This window comes from Pteropus medius, unplaced genomic scaffold, assembly GCF_902729225.1.
Source record: "Pteropus medius unplaced genomic scaffold, Ma_sr-lr_union100, whole genome shotgun sequence".
NCBI classification, from domain to species: Eukaryota; Metazoa; Chordata; class Mammalia; order Chiroptera; family Pteropodidae; genus Pteropus; species Pteropus medius.
The window spans coordinates 806,657-822,180 of NW_024352004.1; the positions used below are offsets into that span (position 1 = coordinate 806,657).

The 15,524-nt window shown below is 49.1% G+C and overlaps 1 protein-coding gene across 1 annotated transcript; it reads left to right on the forward strand.

The window, feature by feature from the left end:
• Window positions 1–10,886: 10,886 nt before the first annotated feature.
• On the forward strand, window positions 10,887–13,205 carry FZD2 (frizzled class receptor 2). Its single transcript, XM_039846713.1, has one exon. It carries the CDS (start codon window positions 11,313–11,315, stop codon window positions 13,008–13,010), a length of 1,698 nt encoding a protein of 565 aa, XP_039702647.1. The 5' UTR covers window positions 10,887–11,312; the 3' UTR covers window positions 13,011–13,205.
• The last annotated feature ends 2,319 nt before the right edge of the window (window positions 13,206–15,524 follow it).

Below are 15,524 nucleotides of genomic sequence, written 5' to 3' on the forward strand. Positions count from 1 at the left end.
ACTGCTTGTCATTCCTGAGGTGGGGACCTCACGTCTTAGATTATTCTAGGACAAGCTTGACTTTAACATCCCAAGCCTACAGCCTCGGCAAGTATAATCCTACTGGTTCTGATTTTTGGCTTAGAAAATATGGTCCTTGTATGGCCTAGTCCCTACCTTGCCCTTAATCTTTCCCTCCTCTCCTCCAGGAAAAAAAAAAAGTCCCCTACCTAGGCCCCTTCTCCACAGCCCAAACCCCAGCCCAGCTTCTTAGTCTCCACTCCAGGAAGCCAGTCTTTTGCTGGCTTGGAGTGGTTAGAGGAGAGTTGGGGGTGCCTCTGGGAGGTCTGTTTGTAGTTCAGATTCCTCTCATTCCAGGCTCAGCAGGCTCTCTCTAAGGGGAGGGCCTGGGATGGAGGGGCGGGGGGAATCCTTGGGGCACCAGCTGCAGGGAAGGAAAGCTTCCTGGAGAGAGGAGAAAAGTGTGTTTTCTTCTCCTCCCAATGACCCCCATCCACAAGATAGGACCTGCCTCTTCCAATTCCATCCTTGGGGTCCCCCCAGAAGCTACTTCAACATGAAGGCCCCTCCCAATAAAAGGAGATTTTCAGAGGGTTCAGCTAAGGTCCTTATCATTGTCTTTGCTTCTTAATGGACCAGCTTCTCTCCTTTCATGATATTTAGAGATGTTTGGAGAGAGTCAAAAGAGAGATGCTTGAAGAGTAACTGGGTCAGCCCCAGTGGCAAAGCGGTCTCACTTTGTCCCTAAAATTGAAGTCCCCTTTAGATGTTGACTTTAACCCAGCATTAGCATATTTGTCCCTCTATACTACCAGCTCTCAGGCCACGAAATTCCTCAAAAGTTAATCAGAGTGACAGCTATGGGGAAAAAGCATCCTGAACCGTCTGGGTCATAGCAGTCTGACACCTGCCCCAATTTCCCTGGAAAACCTCCCCAGATGTCTCCACCTGATCTAGGGAGAGAAGAGAAAACAAATACAAAAGACTTGTATCGAGCGTCCATTAAGTGAAGTTACTGCTCACTACCACTTCATCTGATCCTCCCAACCCTTCGAGAGAGAAGATTATCACCCCCATCTTGTAAGGGAAGCACCTGAGCTTGGAAAAAGAGCTTCAATGACCTGTCCAGGGAATGCGGTAAGGAAGCAGAGCTGAGATTCAAACCTCCTCCACGTGTGGAGGTCAGTGCTCTGCTCCAGCACGCAGCCTCAGAGGTAGGTCTGCCTCGCTTGTGTGCCTCTGTTCAGGCCTCTGGGGTGACCTCTGGCTGACATTCTGCTTTCAGGTTACAGAGCCGCAGGAGCAGCCCTAAGCTTCCCTTCCCCAAATAATTGTCCCTACAAATCTATTTTCTCATTCAAGTCTCACTTCAAAAGGAACCAGACAGATTTATCGTGCCCATTCTGCAGATGGAAAAACCGATACTCAGAGAAGCAAAATGACTCACTGAAGGTCAGAGAGGTATTAAGTACCAAGGCCAAGACCTGAGCACTTAGAACTCCTGTGTCCACTTCGTGGGTTCTCCCTATGATGTTAAATTTGATTTTCCCTTCACTCCTCAGATTGGCAATGAAATATGGCTTTAAGGAACTGGATAATCTTGTCAAAACTAGAGGCTAGAAACCTGGACCCTTGAAACCTGGCTTGCTCATTTCTCCTCCTCATACCTTAGCTTCTCCCTTCCCTAAGTGTGGGTTCCAGAGGTGGCCAAAGTGGTCAGGATAAGGGAATCGGCTCGGTGTCAGAGCAGGATGCTTGAGTTTCTAGACTACCCAATCTAGGGAGTTCTTCAGGCCCCGCCCTATTTATAGAGGGCATTGATTTACTTAATAAATGTTCACTGAGCACCTACTATATACCATCTATTAGAGGAACTAGGGTGTGCACAAAAATGAAGACAGCCTCTGCCCTCAAGAGACTACCTTGCTGAGAGCAGGGGGTGTTAGACATATCTAACAATGTACCAAATAACACATACCAGATGCTAAATGCCATAAGCATGAACCAAAAGAAAGGAGGGTGGAAATGGGATCAGGGAAGCACCAGAAGGGCCTTAAAGTTTTGACAATGGTGGAAAAACATTCTTTAAAAGGCCCACTGGGGCAAGAACATAGAGTATGAAAGTACCAAGTGTTCTGCTCTGTCTAGTTCACAGGTAAAGTGAGGATTTGGTGCAAGAAACAGAATCCATTCTAGGTGCTTTATGCAGAAGGATATTTAATGCAGGTGCTGTGGACTGAATTGTGTCTTCCTCAAAATTTGCATGTTGAAGCTCTAACCCCCAATGTGAATATATTTCAAGATAAGGCTTTTAGGAGGTACTTAAGGTTAAAACAGGCTGTAAGGTTGGAGTCCTAATCCAATAGGTCTGATGGCTTTACAAGAAGAAGAGAGATTTTTCTTTCTATACCACACACCAAAGAAAGGGCCATGTGAGCACACAGTGAGAAGGCAGCCATCTTCATGAGAGTCTTGACCAGAACCCAACCGTGCTGGCACCCTGATCTTGGATTTCCAGCCCCCAGAACTGAGACGATAAATGTCTGTAGTGTAAGCCACCCAGTCTATGGCATTTTGCTTTGGTAGCCCCAGCAGGCTAAGACAATAGGAAATTAGGTGCTTACAAAATTGTTGGACTAGAGGAACAGACTCTATAATGAAGTCACAGGAATGATCCTTCAGTAGGAGCTACCACCTCTACCATAATCAGGTAGGAGAGAATCAGGAGGCTGCCCCTGGAACTAAGGTCAAGGATGTAACCCCATAGCCCCACAGGAATCAGTGCCATGCTGCTACTGCTGTCCTAGATTTAAACTGGGTGCTGCTGCAGGAAAAAAAACCCATTCCAGGACTTTGTCTACCAGCAGAAATAGCCAGAGCAGCAAGAACATGTCTTCGTTTCCCTTCCACTTTCCAAGTCTTAAATGAATGCCTTTTGTATCTAGAGCTCCAGCTGCAAGAGAGTCTGAGAGATGAGGTTTTGGGCTTTCCAACCTCTGCAGTACACAAAGGTACCTAGGAGGGAGTGGGAGCGGGTGCAGCCCATCCTGTCCACCACAATGTGGCAAATGCAGTTGAAATTCACACCGGACAGATTATGTTGGGATTAGATTTTGAAGGGCAGTTGAATGAATTTGGAGTGAGACTGGGCAGCTGCCAGGATTAACCAGGGCTCTGAAAGATAATTGAGTGGTCTAGGAAGCAGATAGCCCTAGAGTGTATATAGCAATCACTTGGAGATTATAAATTCAGATCATGAGTAGCGCCCAGCAATCTGTATTCCCAACAGGTGAACGCTGCCACAACACCCCTTCTCCCATGATTCTGATGCAGGGACCCAAGAACATTGTCCTGGGACAGGAGCTCTGATGAGGCAGTTCCATATTGTGCTGTGAGCTCTGAAAAGGTTTGATTTGTGGGGGGGCAAAGGCCAAATTAGCCCTTTCTTGAAAAATATGAGTGAGATGAGGGTGCAGAGGAAGGGGGGCTCTGCTTTGGACACAGGAGCCCAGGGATTTAAACCCCCACCCTCCCACTGAGGAGGACCAAGTGGTCAGTCAAGAATATGCACAAGATTTCCTTCAGTCATGACCCACTTTCTCCTCTATCCTGAAGACCCTGGCACGGACATTCAGGACCCCCGGGACCCTATTTTGATTGCAGAGTTTCCATTAGAGAGCACCTTAAAATGAGGAGTTTAAGGATTCAGCGGAGAAAGAGCAAGGTGAAACAGACACGGGAGATGGGAGAGGAAAGGGGGAGGGAAGTGGCACTGCCATCCAAATGGCCTCAAGTCCCCACTGGAACCCAGTGTCGTCCATAGCCCACACTGAATTTCAACACAAAATAATCTATTAAAAATAGATTTCCCTTTTCTTTCTCAGTCATTTTTTCTTCTTGGCTCTTACTCCCCCAGTCCCCCACTTCTGAGGTAAAGGCCATACACAGCTGTAGAAGTCCTGGCCTCCTCTTCTTAGCCCAGCCCCACATCTCTGGGGAAAGGGGTCTCGCCAAACCAGAGCAGGGCCAGGCTATGGGGCCAGGCTGCCTGAGTGGAGGGGCTTTCCTCCTTCCCAGGGGTCCCCTCCCACACCCAGCTCCAGAAACCTAAGGCCCCCTTTAGAAGCATCTGCAGCACAACTTAGCCAGGGTCCCCCAGGCCTTGCTCCTCTGGGCTGATTCTCCCAGGACAAGAACAGGCTTTCAGGCTGGGGGAAGGAGTTGTCCCCCCTACCCCAAGTTAACACCACAAAGCAAAATCCAGAGAAGGAGGGGGAGTGGGCAGGGCTGTGGAGGGGGTGGGGGGCTGGTTTGAGAGCCAGGTCCTTGCTAGTAAATCAAAGTTGGTTTCCCAGATGGAGCTGCAGCCGCTTTGATTTCTCAAGTTGCCCCCCTCCCCCTCTGCTCCCCTCACCCCCAGCTCCATGGTTTCAATTCCTCCCTGAAAAGCAGTGGGGCCTCCTTTCAAACCAGCCCAGCTCCTCCAACTCCCAACAACAGCTTAAGTTACAGGAAAGAGAAAGGGGAGGGGGTGAGGCGGCCCAGCCTGGAGGAAAAGGAGCAAATTTTGGAAGAAGCGAAAGGGACAAGGGAGAGTCAAGAGATAAAGAAAAGGAAAAGAAAGAGCAAGTTAGGAGATGGGGTGCGGCCAGGAATGGAAGTGTGTGCTTTGCTGGAGCAGGAGGGGAGCCCTAACTGGGAAGCAAACCTTTCTCAGTGAGCACCCCCACACTCATCACTCCTGAGGACTCCTTCACATCTACAAGTCTATAATTCAAGCTCTCCCATTCCTCTCCTCTTGGCATTAGGTTCCAGAAGCTTCGAGGAGACAAAATATCTGACTCATTCATTTCCAGGGACACTTATTTCCTGGGCCAAGAAGGTTCAGTCCCCCGTAAGAACCTCACTAACCCAACTTAGCACTGGTTTTTCAGCTTTGTTTTCCCCAGTCTGCTCTGAGCAGCCCACACCTTGCTTTTGCTTGGGCCTAGGCCTGGGCTAATTAAATTCCTTAATTAATAGATCATCTGTTATATCTGTTTAATCCTTTTATGGCCCATTTTGCCATCCAGAGACCTTGGAGAAGGGTGCTGGATAGATAAAGGGGATAATAGCTGTACTCTGCCAATTCCTCCTCCCCTTTTGTCCCCAGAGTCAGGGGCAGCCTTGGAACTTGGCAGGCGGTGGGATGAGGTGCAGCGAAGGGGACTTACAAGTGGGCAGAAAGTGGGGGCTCCAGGAGTCCTAGATCTGATTATTTTGTGGCCGGTGCTAAGGGCTGGTGCCCCGAGAGCTAAATGGAGAATGGAGTTCAGGGAGAGGGAATTTGGTATCTCACATGAAGGTGAATTCCAGGTCTCGGTGGCCAGGCTCAGAGAGACAGCAGAAAAGGAAGATTCTCACAGAGCAGAGGAATACCTTGTGGGTTGGGGGAGGGAATAGCCACCTGGATTCTCTGAACGCTGTTTTCCACAAAGTGTGTAGGACCTACCTACTGAGAGTAGAGTATTTTTGCTACTCAAAGAATAAAACCCTTTGAGGATCTCAAAGCATCTGAAAGGATATTCTCTTCCTCACTCCTCCCTCTCCTACATAGATACACACACCCCTTCCCCTTTAGGATGGAGGGACCTCAGTGCTTTGGGAAGGAAAGAATACTGACCCAGGATTGAGGAGATAAAGAAGGGACTCATAACTCTACTAGGGAAGATGATTTCTTTGGAAGGAAAGGATTTTAACAGAAAAGAAGCAAGGAGACAGGTACACATGCAATTACCTCAACTCTTCCCCATGGCAAATGAAAAGTGAAAGGCCAGAGACAAGAGGACTTTTGCATAAGAGTGAGGAGTCCTCATGTTTTCTTGGTCGGGAGAAGGTCCCTGTGCTTTCCTGGGCATTCCTACGGTGTGCTGGGTATTGCTGACTGATTGTTTTACTCATCTGTAACACATAAGCCTTTCACCTTGTCAAGGTGGCATCCAGCAGGGACGTTTCAATGATCTAAACATATTATTCTCACAGCCCCCTACATCTGGCCCAAAGGTAAAATCAATCAATGTTTTTATGATCTTCTTATACAGATGAGGGAGTAGAAGCTTAGGAAGAAAAAACGACTATAAGGCTACTCAGCAGGTGTGGGATGGAGCCACACCTGCAGCCTAGACATCCTGAGCCCCAGACCAGGTTTCCTTCCTCTCCACCAGACATTTGCTCTGCTCTCCTATCAGGCTGAGATTTCTGCTCCTGCAGACGATCCCACAGAATGGAGCGTCTAGTGTCTTTACAGTGGGCACTCAACGATTATTCCATATATCGGATTTGTAAGCTGAGAGATGATTGACAGTATTGCCCCAGGATTTGGGGGAGAAGTGGCACTGGCACTGTGCACTAGGGATACTTAGGGTCCCGGCCCACAGTAGGAGCCCAAGACCAACCAGAAATGTTTCTCAGGGAGGAAGAGCAGCCCGATTTGCCAGAGGCCTGTTGCCCCTTAGACTGTTAAGCTCCCTGAAGCTGGAGCCTGGGTGTCTGCAGACTTTGTCTGCTTTACATATAGTAGGTGTTCAATAATTTATTGGACAAAAATAATAGCTATGATTTGCCAAGCTTTTAGCCTAGGATCAGATCAAGTGAGTGCCATATACTGTATCATTTAATTCTCACAACTGAAACAAGGTAAATAAAAATTCTGACTTGAGGCTCCCATACCAGGAATAATAAGCCTACTGACATTCTCCTCTGGCCCCGCCGCTCCTTTTCAGTCTCTCTTCTCCTCAGTCCCATGGTCCTTAAAAGTTGGCATCCCTAAAATTTTGGTCTCTCCACCCAATCCACCTTCCCTAGGTGACCTTAGCCATTCTGACAGCTCCAACTATAGGTATCAGATCTAAATCTAGCCCAGAGCTCTCTCCTGGGTGCTAGGTTAGAAGATGCACCTGCCTTCTGGACATCTTCCCTTGAACATATCACAGTCTTGACATGGCTTGACTGTGCTCATTATTTACCCTGTCCCTGCATTTCCTGGCCTAGATAATGGCATCAGCGCATCTAGGTAGAAACCTTGGGTGGCTTCCTTCCTTATTTCTCTCCTCTCCACCTACACTGCCGCAGCTTAGATGATGCCCTCACCATCTCTCACCTGGTCTCTTGCAATCTATTCCTCACTGGTGTCTCTGACTCAGCCAAGTCATGTTCCTCACAGCTGCCCAAATGCACTCTCTAAAACTTAAGTGGGACCACTTCTCTCCCCTAGACACTCCAGTATTTCTCCATCTCCAGGAGTCTAGATTGTGTACATGGTATCTAAGGTCCTTGCTTACTTAAACCTTCTCTGCCATCATTCTCCCAGATGTACATGGGGCTCTAACAGGGCCAAAATACTTGTATACTTGTGCTCCTTTCCATTTATTTCACCCCACCATGTCCTTGCACATGCTGTTCCCTCTGTCTGGAATGCCTATCCCTCCCTTGAGATTGTGGGTTCATATTTCTACACCTAGCACCTTACACATGGTCTTCAAGGCCCTGTGAGTCTGACACCTATTGGCCTTTCTTTTCTTCATCCTACTTCACTCCTCACTCCAACCACAAAGGCCACGCTGCTCTCCCCCACTCAGAGTTCTTTCCCTATTATGCTTTTCCAGTACAATAGACTTTCCCCTCAGAGCACTGAATCCTGTGACAATTTGACATCCATTTAAGTGACTGTATAATGAAATGTGAGTCTCTCTCACTAGAATATAAACTCCACAGAAACAGAGGTTGGGTCTGGTGGTCGATATATATTTGTTAAGTGCATAAAAGCACACAATTCTTATAGATATAGGGGTTGTGTGGTGTAGGAGACAAAAAACAACTTTAACAGCCAAGCAAGCCTGGGTTTACATCTTAGCTCTACCACTTACTATGTGACATTGAGAAAGTGGCCAAATTTCACCTAAGGTCAGATTCTTCATCCATAAACAAAATGCAACATCTACTTTGCAGACATATACATAATGTGCAGTGTTTAGCAGGGGCTCAATAAATGGTAGCAATTACCCTGGAAGTCCTGGAGGGTACCCAAGGTTGTTTGCTGAATAAATATTGATTCATGTAACTTGTCCTGAAAGGTGCTTTATGATTATGACATTTATTTTTGTCATTCAAAAATTATTTTGAAGTGTAGTCTCATATTTTATTTTATTTTTTAATTTCTATTTTTCAATTAGGGTTGACATTTGTGGTCTCATATTTTAAAAATCTGTTGGTTTATCCCCACTTTGCAATTGGAGAAACAGAGCCAAAGAAGTGAAGTGACTGTTCTAAGGCCACACTGCTAGTGGTAGTTAGGGATCAATCAGCTCCAGGTCATTGACCAAGCTAACTAGAAAAGAAAAATCAGAACTAAGTGACATATCTATCAAATGACATCATGAAGCAGTTAAATGGAGAGTCTGTTCATTTTCTTTGGTTACAGACCTGCTTTAAGCAGAAGGAGGGTAATAGAGTGGGAACTGCTGTGCTGTGCTGTGGGTAGGCCTGCAGCCCGAACATGCAGATTCTGGTCCTATTCACCCTCAGGTCCCCCACATGAAGGGCAACAGTCATCATGAAATATCATGATTTCTTATTTCATGTAAAAATGCTAGATAAATGTAAGATTTTTATAGGATCACTTTCTCTGGGATGCTATAAACTCCTAAAGGGCAGGGATGCAACCATTTTTCTCTCCATTCCTTACAGCAACTACCACTGTGGTTTGAAATTAGAAAACTCAATATAAGTGTGTTGAAGGAGTGAAAGGTAGACTGAATAAATGAAAGAGTGTCTTTTATTTCTTTTATCCAGCTGCAGCTTTGTCTTGTGGGTGGCTGGAGGATAATTGTCATTCAAGCCTGACCCTGGGGCAGGAAAACAGGTTTGTTACAAAAGGAAATTGAAGATGCTGCATTTCCATTAGAGATTTGCTCTCAGTTTCCTATCAGACTCTGAGCTTCATAAGTAGTGAAGTGTAGGAGCCTACCTCATTCATTTTTGTTTTCACTGCTCAGCTCTGAGACTTGGCACTAGCTCTAAGGAAGTCCTGGAGGAAGAGAAAGAGGGGAGATTTAAAGGAGCAACACCTCGAGGTAAGTTTGGGCCCTGCAGAGCAGAGGAGCACAACTCTCCCATCCCCAGATGACTCGGGGATGAAAGAGGACTTGTGGGTGGAATAGACACGGAATGGAGAGGAGAAGCATATCTTCCCGATTTTGAAGGAAAACCTTCTTCCTAAAGTAATGAGAAAGCAACTTCTCCAGGATACAATAAGGAGTGTTTTAATGTTGTAAAGAACCCAGAAAATCTGTACTGTATCAATCAAGAAAAAAATAAAATAAGATCCTGTCAAACCCGCATCTGTTGTATGTATCCACCTAGAATTTTCTTTCCTTTCCCTACTCCTTTCTTCTTTCTTTCCTTTACATTTTCCCCCCATCTTTTTGTTTTTAAAGCAATCCTTTTCTAGATTGGAGCAAGAAACATTTCACTAGGCTGAGAGGATTTGGCTCATACTGAGACGCAAAGGGGTTTTCTAAACTCAATTTTCTTTCTTCTTTTTAAGTGACTCCCCTTCCCTAGAGAGAGACAATAGAAATAATTGATCCATCATCCAGTACCAGGCCCAGGAGATTTACATGCAAATCCTCCCTCTCCTCCCCAGACTCCTCTCTCAAATTTAAAATCCTAGAAGGGGAAAAAAGAAGAAAACCTTTTTAAACTAGCAGGAACCCTGCTGGCCACCGCCACCCACCCCAAACCAGGTGAGATGGGGTGGGGGTGATGATAATCCACGACGACCCCCAACCTCCCCCCTTGCAACTCACACCATCCCTTTCTGGTGTGGAATCACTTAAGATTTGGGTAAAACTCTCCTCTCTCCCAGGAGACAGTATCTGGAAGCTTTTAGGGGGCGGAGGCAGAGCTGGAGAGAGAGGAGGAAAATTCCCCCAAGCGGCCTAAGAAAGTCATCTCTTCACTCAAAACTGCCCGTCATCCCCCACCCCCACCATTAACCTTTGATTAAGACCTCCTCGTTATGGCAACTAAACTTTGCTTTGCATAATTAAGATTGCCTCGGAAGAGGAGGAAGGGGAAGCCACAGCTCCGACCATTCTCCTTCACCTCACCCCTCTCCCACCCCCGCCCAACCCTCCAGCTCTGGGCCTCTAAGTTCCTGAATTTTCTCACTTTGAGGTGCCACCGAACACAAAGAACCATAATGGGCTCCTTTGTGTTCGCTACGGGGCAATTACGCCCCGGAGTCCAGGCTCCTTTAAGAGCCTCTTAAAGAGACAGGCTCTCATTTTTCAGAGGGTTATTTAAGGGTGTGTGTAGGAGGAGGGGCGAGGCAAACTCCTAGGGTTTTACGTATCGAGTGAAGTGATACTTTTGTCTGGATTCCATGTGAAGGGGCTGAGAGAAAAGTCTTTGAGAACTGCTAGTTTTTTTAAAGTCTCTTTTTTAAAAAAAAATTAAACTTGAGATTTCTCACTTGATCTGAAAAATTGGAATAGGTGGAGTTCAAGGAGCAGGGGCGGAGGCAAGGATTTAAAGAGGCCCTACCCTGGAGAGCGCCTTGGCCCCCGGAAGAAAAGTGACCCAAGGTTGAGTGGCTTGGGTCTGCGGCAGTTCTGGGGAATGCGTGTATCTGGATCTCGCCGCCGCAATTCGGCAGAAATGCAGCTCTGGGCAAACCGCCTTTAATATAATAATAGCTGTCTCTTTAAAAGCAAAAGGAGGGGGGGGAAAGTTTTGTTGGCATCTGGTTTCTGATCTCATTATATTATGGCGACCAATCCAGCCTCTGGGCTGGTCCTCGGGTTTAAATCTGATTGGCCGAGAGCACATTTTGGGCTGGTGCTTAGAGCTCGACGGGGCGGTTTCAAGGTTCCCTTTTTTGGGGGGCTGAGGAGAGGGCGGGGCCACCGGAGGGGGCCCCCTTGAAACCGACTAATTGGGATCGGAGAGGCCGAAGTGAGGGCTGGAGGAAGGCACAAAGGAGTCGCTGGGCGGAGAAGGGAGGGGAGAGGCGAGAGGAGGAGGAAGAGGAGAGAGGGCAAGCAGCGCGCGGTGTCTCTGGCTGTTCAGTCCGACTGCGGCGAGCTAGCGGGCAGGCGCGCCGCCCCCTCCCCCGCCCGGCCTCCCCAACTCTGCGGCCGCGAGCAAAGTTTGCAAAGAGGCGCGGGAGGCGGCGGCCGCAGCGAGGCGGCGGCGGGGAAGGAGCGCGGACTTGGGGCTGGGGCGGGGGCGGGGGGGGGCGCCCGTGAGCTGGGTGGGGGGCGGCGGCCAGCATGCGGCCCCGCAGCGCCCTGCCCCGCCTGCTGCTACCGCTGCTGCTGCTGCCCACTGCCGGGCCGGCCCAGTTCCACGGGGAGAAGGGCATCTCCATCCCGGACCACGGCTTCTGCCAGCCCATCTCCATCCCGCTGTGCACAGACATCGCCTACAACCAGACCATCATGCCCAACCTTCTGGGCCATACAAACCAGGAGGACGCTGGCCTGGAAGTGCACCAGTTCTACCCGTTGGTAAAGGTGCAGTGCTCGCCCGAACTGCGCTTCTTCCTGTGCTCCATGTACGCACCCGTGTGCACCGTGCTGGAGCAGGCCATCCCTCCGTGCCGCTCCATCTGCGAGCGCGCGCGCCAGGGCTGCGAAGCACTCATGAACAAGTTCGGATTCCAGTGGCCCGAGCGCCTGCGCTGCGAGCACTTCCCGCGCCACGGTGCGGAGCAGATCTGCGTGGGCCAGAACCACTCCGAGGACGGAGCGCCGGCGCTGCTCACCACCGCGCCGCCTCCCGGCCTGCAGCCAGGTGCTGGAGGAACCCCCGGCGGCCCAGGCGGCGGCGGCTCGCCCCCGCGTTACGCCACGCTGGAGCACCCGTTCCACTGCCCGCGCGTCCTTAAGGTGCCGTCCTATCTGAGCTACAAGTTCCTGGGCGAGCGCGACTGCGCGGCGCCTTGCGAGCCGGCGCGGCCGGACGGCTCTATGTTCTTCTCGCAGGAAGAGACGCGCTTCGCGCGCCTCTGGATCCTCACCTGGTCCGTGCTGTGCTGCGCCTCCACCTTCTTCACCGTCACTACATACCTAGTGGATATGCAGCGCTTCCGCTACCCCGAGAGGCCCATCATCTTCCTGTCCGGCTGCTACACTATGGTGTCGGTGGCCTACATCGCGGGCTTCGTACTCCAGGAGCGTGTGGTGTGCAACGAACGCTTCTCAGAGGACGGCTACCGCACCGTGGTGCAGGGCACCAAGAAGGAGGGCTGCACCATTCTCTTCATGATGCTCTACTTCTTCAGCATGGCCAGTTCCATCTGGTGGGTCATCCTGTCGCTCACCTGGTTCCTGGCGGCGGGCATGAAGTGGGGCCACGAGGCCATCGAGGCCAACTCGCAGTACTTTCACCTGGCCGCGTGGGCCGTGCCGGCGGTCAAGACTATCACTATCCTGGCCATGGGCCAGATTGACGGCGACCTGCTGAGCGGCGTGTGCTTCGTGGGCCTCAACAGCCTGGACCCGCTGCGGGGCTTCGTGCTGGCGCCGCTCTTCGTGTACCTGTTCATAGGCACGTCCTTCCTCTTGGCCGGTTTCGTGTCACTCTTCCGCATCCGTACCATCATGAAGCACGACGGCACCAAGACGGAGAAGCTAGAGCGGCTTATGGTGCGCATCGGCGTCTTCTCGGTGCTCTACACGGTGCCCGCCACCATCGTCATCGCCTGCTACTTCTATGAGCAGGCCTTCCGAGAGCACTGGGAGCGCTCGTGGGTGAGCCAGCACTGCAAGAGCCTGGCCATCCCGTGCCCGGCGCACTACACGCCGCGCATGTCGCCCGACTTCACCGTCTACATGATCAAATACCTCATGACGCTCATCGTGGGCATCACGTCGGGCTTCTGGATCTGGTCCGGCAAGACGCTGCACTCGTGGAGGAAGTTCTACACGCGTCTCACCAACAGCCGGCACGGCGAGACCACCGTGTGAGAGGGGGTGTCCCCAGGCCGGGGCCGCACCGCGCTTTACTCCGCCCGGGGGGGCTCCTACAGACTCCTTATTTTATTTTTTTAAATAAAGAACAGTCGAAACCATTTCTTTTTTAGGTCACTTTTTAAAGATAATTCCTCCCAACACCCCTACCAGGTTTGTAATTAAAACTGTAAATAGTCTTTGTAAATTTAATTATATATTTTCTATTTAAAAGAAAAAAGGGTACGAAAAAGGAACAGCGAGGGTGGAGGAGGAGTTGAGGGGGTTCTTGCGGTTCGTCAGTGGCCTTTCAAACATCCTCCCCACCACGCACACACTTTGGTTTGGATTTTTTGGTGATTTGGCAGGGCCGGGCCTGAGGAAAAGGTGTCGGCTGGTTTGTCTCGTTCAATTTCTAAAGCCAACTCGGTGAGGCTTCTCACTGACTCTGGGCCTGGGGAAAAGCTGTTGGATACTTTTAAACAAGGCTTAGATTCTTGTTTTATCATCCCCACCCCCACCCCCCCTTTTTCCGCACTTGTCCTGTCTCTTCGCTCCATCTTTGGAATCCTCCCAACCGAGTCGAAGACAAGGGGGAAAAAAAAAAACAACAATGGGTGGGGTGGTGGGGAGAGGGCGGAGAGCGTGTGTGGACTGGCCTCCACCCCGCTGGCCCACTCCCCTGGAGGCAGGATCTTTCTCCTTAACTTTTCTTTTCAACCGTCTGCCCCAAGCGCTTGGAGTGGGCCGAAAAATGCTCTGTGAAGTATGGTTTGAAATCACTCCCCACCCCACCCCACACAAACACACTACTTTGAGTACTGATCCTGACCTCCATTTTTAGGGGGACTATAGCTCTCAAATGTTGGGTTTGGTGATGCCCTTGCATCTCTCCCTTATTCCCGGCAGATTGCTACCGGCCCGCCTCCCCCCCACCCCCATTCCCTCAACCGAATATCTCTGGCGTTCAGGTTAGCAGTTTGTGGGTTGGTTTGTATGTTATGTGTGAGTTTTTGTTGTTGTTTAGGGTTTATTTTTTTCAAAAAGCAATAAAAATGGATTGGGTTGGAGGATGGGGATGGACGGGCTGATGGGAATTTTAGCTTTCCTTTGACAAAAGACTGGTTTCTTTTTAAACTCGTTCAAAAAAGAAAAAATGGGTTTCTTCGCTTTGGAAGAGGGCTCTGGGCAGGCTCTTTGTGACTGTGGGGGTGGGGTTGAGTGTTTACATGACATTCTATATCATAAGATTGATAGAATGTTTATAACAGATGTTTCTTATCTTCCCCCTAGCCCCCACAAATAAAAGTCAAGGCTTTTCTTAAAGTATCTTTGACACTGGTATGAGAATTGCAGTTTCCAATACACATCATTTCCCTCAACTATTTGGAATATTTTAGAATTTTAATTCCAAAGGATTGATTTGAAGACCAAGGGGATGAGTGGAACAAGTATGCCACAGAACTCAATTTTTCACCATCTCCTGTTTCTTGATAATAGTACAAATTAAAAGCTAATAATCATAATAATCAAGTGCATTTAATTATCTTCTAGAGATCTAGCCCTTTAATTGTATTTAACAGGGTTGTAACATTTTATTAGTTTAACCAAACCACACCTCCTCCCTCCCTCTACCAGGACCTACTGGGTTGGGATTGGGGTGGAGAAAAGGTTCCCTTCCCCAGACCTTGCTTTTTTAGCTAAATGATGATGGGGAAAATGGTGCTTAAGCACCCTTTGTTGGCAATCTTTGGGATAATGGAGAAAGTAAGTTAGACCCTACTTCAGTGTTTGTCCGTGTTAGTTTATGTTGGGGGAGGGGATCTGGAAATGTTTGGTGGTAATTGAAGTCGTATGTGGGGCTTTGTTTGGAATTGTATGAAGTCTGGGGACTTCAGCGGAGCCCCCTTCCCAATATACATAACCTTACCCCAAACCATTTGTGCCAGTGGCCAACATTATACGAAAACTAGCTTTTTCTCAAATGATGATGTGTGCGAAGCCCCAACCTGAGATTCCCTCACTATCAAAGAAGCAGGCTGGGAGGGTGTCATGGCCCTGTAGCTCCATTTGTTGTAAGATTCTCAAGGAACCCCACAAGGGCTGCAGGATAGTTAAATTACAAACAAATTGTGAGTACCTCTCCTGGAAAGAATGGTGATAGCTTGTGAGTGGGAGGCGGGGGTGGGGGGGGTGTGGATTTTCCAGTGGCTGGTATGGAACCCAGTGGGAGGAGGAGTGCTGGTCTCTGTTGAAGATTTGGGGAAGAGCCTCCCCACTTCTAAGCCCCCAGCACCCCAGCTCTGTGTACTTTGGGTACATTTGTCAGTGGACAGCCACACTATCAGCAGAAAGAGATGGTAGACTAGCAACAGTGACCTTTTCCTTCCCCAGGTTAGAGATGGGAGAAAGGGAATTTTGGTAAAGATTGTTCTTCTCAACCCCCTCGAAGTCATCTGCCAGCAGAGGGGAAGAGGGCCTAAGAAAACTGGAAAAAATAAAAATTAAAAATAAGGTTTTATAGTAGAGGGC

What these genes read in the sequence shown, in the direction of transcription:
- FZD2 (XM_039846713.1), top strand. Translation starts at nt 11,313, where the DNA reads ATGCGGCCCCGCAGCGCCCTGCCCCGCCTGCTGCTACCGCTGCTGCTG.